Here is a 4,539-nt window from a genome sequence, read left to right as displayed (position 1 = left end):
GATTTGTCTTAAGTATTTTTATTGTGTTCTTACCCATGCCACGTCTGGCTCGGCAGTTGGCCGAACCTCGACAGTTACAGTCTGTCCAGTCTTTCCTCTTTTCCCCCCACTTCCAAAATTCTGGCTGCTGGCTGTATCTCGTTCTCGATGAGTTTGGTTTTTGGGGTCTCCTGAATTGAATTATAGTCGAGAGAGCTGATGCTTCTTTTTCGAAAAAGGGGCTGCATTTGTTCAGAAGGCAGAGGTTTAAACAGGATGCAAACTTGCATCCATATTATGTATATATATCATATGTGTATAATATTATGTGTGTGTATATATATAATATGTATATGTTTTAAGAAGCCAACAAATGCTACTGTTTTGCCTCCCCCAAAATGTGCCAGGATTGAGCTGAGCTTTGCTGCTTTGTACTTCAATTTGAAAGGTTCTAATTTGCTTTCCTTTCCTAATTGTTTCTGCGTGCCTGATCCCTGTGAATACTCATTGCGAATGTGCCCTAAATGACTGCTTTTTTTTAAAAAAGAACATTTTAATCTGTTTGCAAGAATTCCCGTACCTGTGCGGCAGCATAAGTTTTTTTTTGTGTAAAAGCTTTCCAGGTATTTCCCCAAATTATTAACCTTGAACACCATGCATAACATAATACACAGTAATTGTGTACATCTATTCGGTCGTAGTTTGATTTTAATCTCGTTCACATTCAAACTGTCTGAGTTACTGCTTCTATTGTGTTTGGTAAAATGGTGAAAACAAAAGTCAACTAAAGTGGAACTGACATTGTGTTGGATGAATTGATAGTTTCTGCTTTAGTTTTCATCTACTGAGACAATGCAATAAGTATTGGCCCACAAAATATATAGTCAATTCATTTTACAGTAAATTCTGTGAAGCGCTTTGAGACATCTCAACGACGTGGTAAGGCGCTTTATCAAATACAATGATTATTATCATTAAAAGTAATATAATATGACTTGCTGTACCCATCGTTGCTTTGCTCTTTGTCTCTTTAGGCTGGTATTGGGGAGCGCTCACATCCCTTGAAGCAAGACAAATTCTTAATCAGACCACTGAAGGCACATTTCTCATCCGGGATAGCTCGAACCCGGAATACCTGCTGACTCTTTCAGTCAAAACCAGTTCAGGACCTGCACACCTCCGCATCGAGTACAATGAGGGGAAATTTGGCTTTGATTCGGTGGTTTTGGCGAGACCAAAGCTCAGAAACTTTGAAGACGTTGTGGATCTTGTTCAGCATTACGTTTTGCTGTCCAAGACCACCCAAAGTGCGCACGAGCAGTCAATCTCACCTGTGACCAAAGACCCAGTCATTCACCTGAAACTGACCAAACCATTGTACATTACAACGCCCTCCTTGCAGCATCTCTGTAGGATCATAATCAACAAGACGACCAAGAAGACCCAAGAGCTTCCACTACCTTCTCGACTAAAGGAATATTTATTAGAATACCCCTTCCGTCTGTAAATCCGTTTGTGTGTCCCAGTTGACCAATATAAATTGCTATATAAAATGCGTGTGGGCAGTCAATCCAGGGAACCCGTCCTATCTAGAAAACGACCAGCTTTATCCGCTAAAACTGAGATGCAGTGGAATTCTGTAAAGATGTGGACTGGAGACAAATGTACCAATTTTTATATTTTTGGTTAATTTAATGTACAAACAAATGTTTGTCATTTTCTCAGTAAAAACAAATCATTTACACTTTTTTTGGAAGGGGTGGGGTTTGCTGTTTTTAAACTTTGTGTGCCGTGTTTGAGAAGGAACCTGCATTTTTGTAGATCCTCATCATCTCAAAATGCTTACCAAGTAATTGCTGTTAAGTGTAGTGACTGTTTTTGTAGGCGAACACGACAGGCATTTGCACAAGCAAAGTCCGAGAAGCATTCTCGGATTACAAAGGATGGTTTCACGACAGATACCAGGAAGGTTTTCTCTTCCCAGAAGGTAATTAACGGCCGGAACAGGAAGCATGGTCGAAGCTGGAGGCCGGACTCTATTTTAAAACAAAACATTTTGATTCTGTGATGGGAGAACAGTGAAGTGCCTGTTCCACAGTGATGAGATCAGATAGGATCCAAGGGTTGTCTTCATTCAAATTGATCTTGTGATCTTTTGATACACGAGCTGAATGACCAATTGTGTTGTATTACACAGGCATATTGTTGATGTGGATTACACTGTATATGGAATTGTTGGTGCCCGATGTAGAATGATGAGTGATTGGAGAGTGCTCAGATACCTGGCGACTGCGGTTATTCATGAGCGTGGAGAAGCGAGGAAATTGGGATTAAAAGAAAATGCTTGACCGTTTCAAATGTATTTTAAGTGCATTTTGAAATATCCAAGCAACTTTCTGAATTTTACTGTTATTTGTGAATCTATTTCGATATATTAAATTATTCAAACTGAAATGATACTCTGCTGTAACCCCAAAGTATGCGAGATCTAATATTTGGGTAGGTAACAGCTACTGTATATTTTTTTATTATATCTTAACACGCGTGTTTTTAAACATAAAAAGGCAATATCTGGCTACTTACAATTTGTATTCTTCCTGGGTGCCATCTGAATCACAAAAGAATAATTAACTTGAAGAGTTACATGTTTACTGTGGATTTAGATAATTTGGCAATGAAACATTGCTCTAAAATTGTTTGTTTAGGCAGCACGGTAATTAATGGGGAGGAGGGAATTACCAGATGGCACTGTTAGTGTACATTGGAATCTCTGTTCCTTCTTGTTATGCTGGCCTCCTTTATTCTGTATGTTAAAAAAATATATAGGTTATATACAGGACTCCTTTGACCTGTCAAAGTTGGTGCTTGTTATATTAAGGATCGTACCGAATTTTTTTAAAAAAGACTTAATTGCCAATCCATTGTAAGACAGTTTTTTTTTTAAAAAAGCAATGCTCACTCTCTTGGCATTTTGTTCTAGAGCTTGTGTGTGTGTATGTGTATATTTAATACTATCTCTGTGTATTCCTAGCAACAATCTCAGGCAGTTTAAGTGGTTAACGTTTGACACTTTGCCACTTTTCTATTTTTGACTGTACCATCTGCAATGTAACCAGAGGAATTTCAAATTGTATTTGGGCATTTAATAAAGGTTTTTTTTCCGGTCTGGCTTAAGCAAAGGGATGATGGTAACTCCAATGTTTGGGTGCTGTTCGGCTATTGTAGAGATTGGATTCTCTTAATTTACAGTGAAGTTCTGGATTATCCCTGACACATCAGAAAGCTGCTAATGTCATTAAATTACAGCCTTTGAACAACTATTGTGCATTTTGCTTGTGTGTTTTTAGTGTTTCAGTCACACGTATAAAGACTTCACGTGATAATACAGTGAAACTCACATAAATAGAATCAGTCCTGGACATTAACATTTAAATGACTCATGTGAATTCCAAGTTGCAGGTAAACTGTATAAACTATATAATATCAAATGTAATCAATAATCTACTTTGAATATGTATAATTCAAAGCAGCCAGTAATAGTGGGAGTAACAATAGCAATGATCCTTGCATTTGATACAGTGCTTTATCACATCATTGAGCAGTCTCAAAACGCTTCACAGAATATACTGTAAAGTAATGGAGGATACTGGAGGCATTACGAGTTAGGTGATTAATACGTCTGGTACAAGTGATTTTGATCAGAAACTGAATGGGATTCCGGTGAACGTACAATTTAGATGATTATACAATTTCTAAAGAAGCCTTATGCAAATTTTACGGCAGTAATAAATAAACTTTGCATTTCATATAGCTTCTTGTGTTCTCAAGATATCTCAAAACTCTTCACAGGATTTTACTGTAATATGTAGTGACAGTGTTTGTAGCCAGAAGAGGCAGACAGTTTGCATACGCAGCAATGTCCCACAAACAGACATGAAATGAATTTATGCTTAAGAAAATGCCAGTTGGAAGACTTTCGTAGAACTAAGCAGTAATTAAATTTTGTGTGCATTTTTCCATGAATCCCTGTTACATTGAGAAAATCTATTCGTACCTTGCATTTATACAGTGTCTTTCATATAAACTAATATCCTGAATCACTCCCCAAAATAAAGCGATTAGAACTGAAAGTGAATTTTACTTTAGGCAAACACAGCAAGAACGGGACGATTTAGTACTGAGAAGCCTCTGTGTATTGCGATTTATCGCCTTTATTATAACCATAGGCACAATATATGGTACACACAAGAGAATTGGGAACTAAATTAAAGCATTCCTTAACTTAATGGTGACATGAACTAATAATAATCCTTGCATTTGATATAGCCCCTTATCACGTCTTTGAGACGTCTCAAAGCGCTTCACAAATATATTGTAAAGTGAATTGAGTGTATTTTGTGGGCGAAACACAGCTAAGTGAGTTGAGCACAGCTTTCACAATTTTTCCCTAACTTGCACAAAAAGAAATGTTGAACTTGGAAGAAATGTTAGAGGAACAAAAGCAATTGTAACAGAAAATATACCTGGAGGACGACAAAGTAGAGACATCTGCCAGACGCT

At 37.4% G+C, this 4,539-nt stretch overlaps 1 protein-coding gene across 1 annotated transcript; it reads left to right on the top strand.

Annotated features, from left to right (window-relative positions):
- Positions 1 to 1,011: 1,011 nt before the first annotated feature.
- LOC103179170 (suppressor of cytokine signaling 2-like) lies at positions 1,012 to 3,299 on the top strand (the record flags this gene model as incomplete). The annotated part of the gene is given in 1 exon segment (XM_042342036.1): positions 1,012 to 3,299. A coding segment is annotated over 1 exon segment (475 nt), but the record flags the coding sequence as incomplete, so codon positions are not given.
- Positions 3,300 to 4,539: the final 1,240 nt, after the last annotated feature.

This window comes from Callorhinchus milii, unplaced genomic scaffold, assembly GCF_018977255.1.
Source record: "Callorhinchus milii isolate IMCB2004 unplaced genomic scaffold, IMCB_Cmil_1.0 Scaffold19, whole genome shotgun sequence".
Taxonomy (NCBI): domain Eukaryota; kingdom Metazoa; phylum Chordata; class Chondrichthyes; order Chimaeriformes; family Callorhinchidae; genus Callorhinchus; species Callorhinchus milii.
The sequence above is the reverse complement of the archived record's forward strand: the minus strand, read 5'-3'. Positions and strand labels throughout refer to the sequence as shown.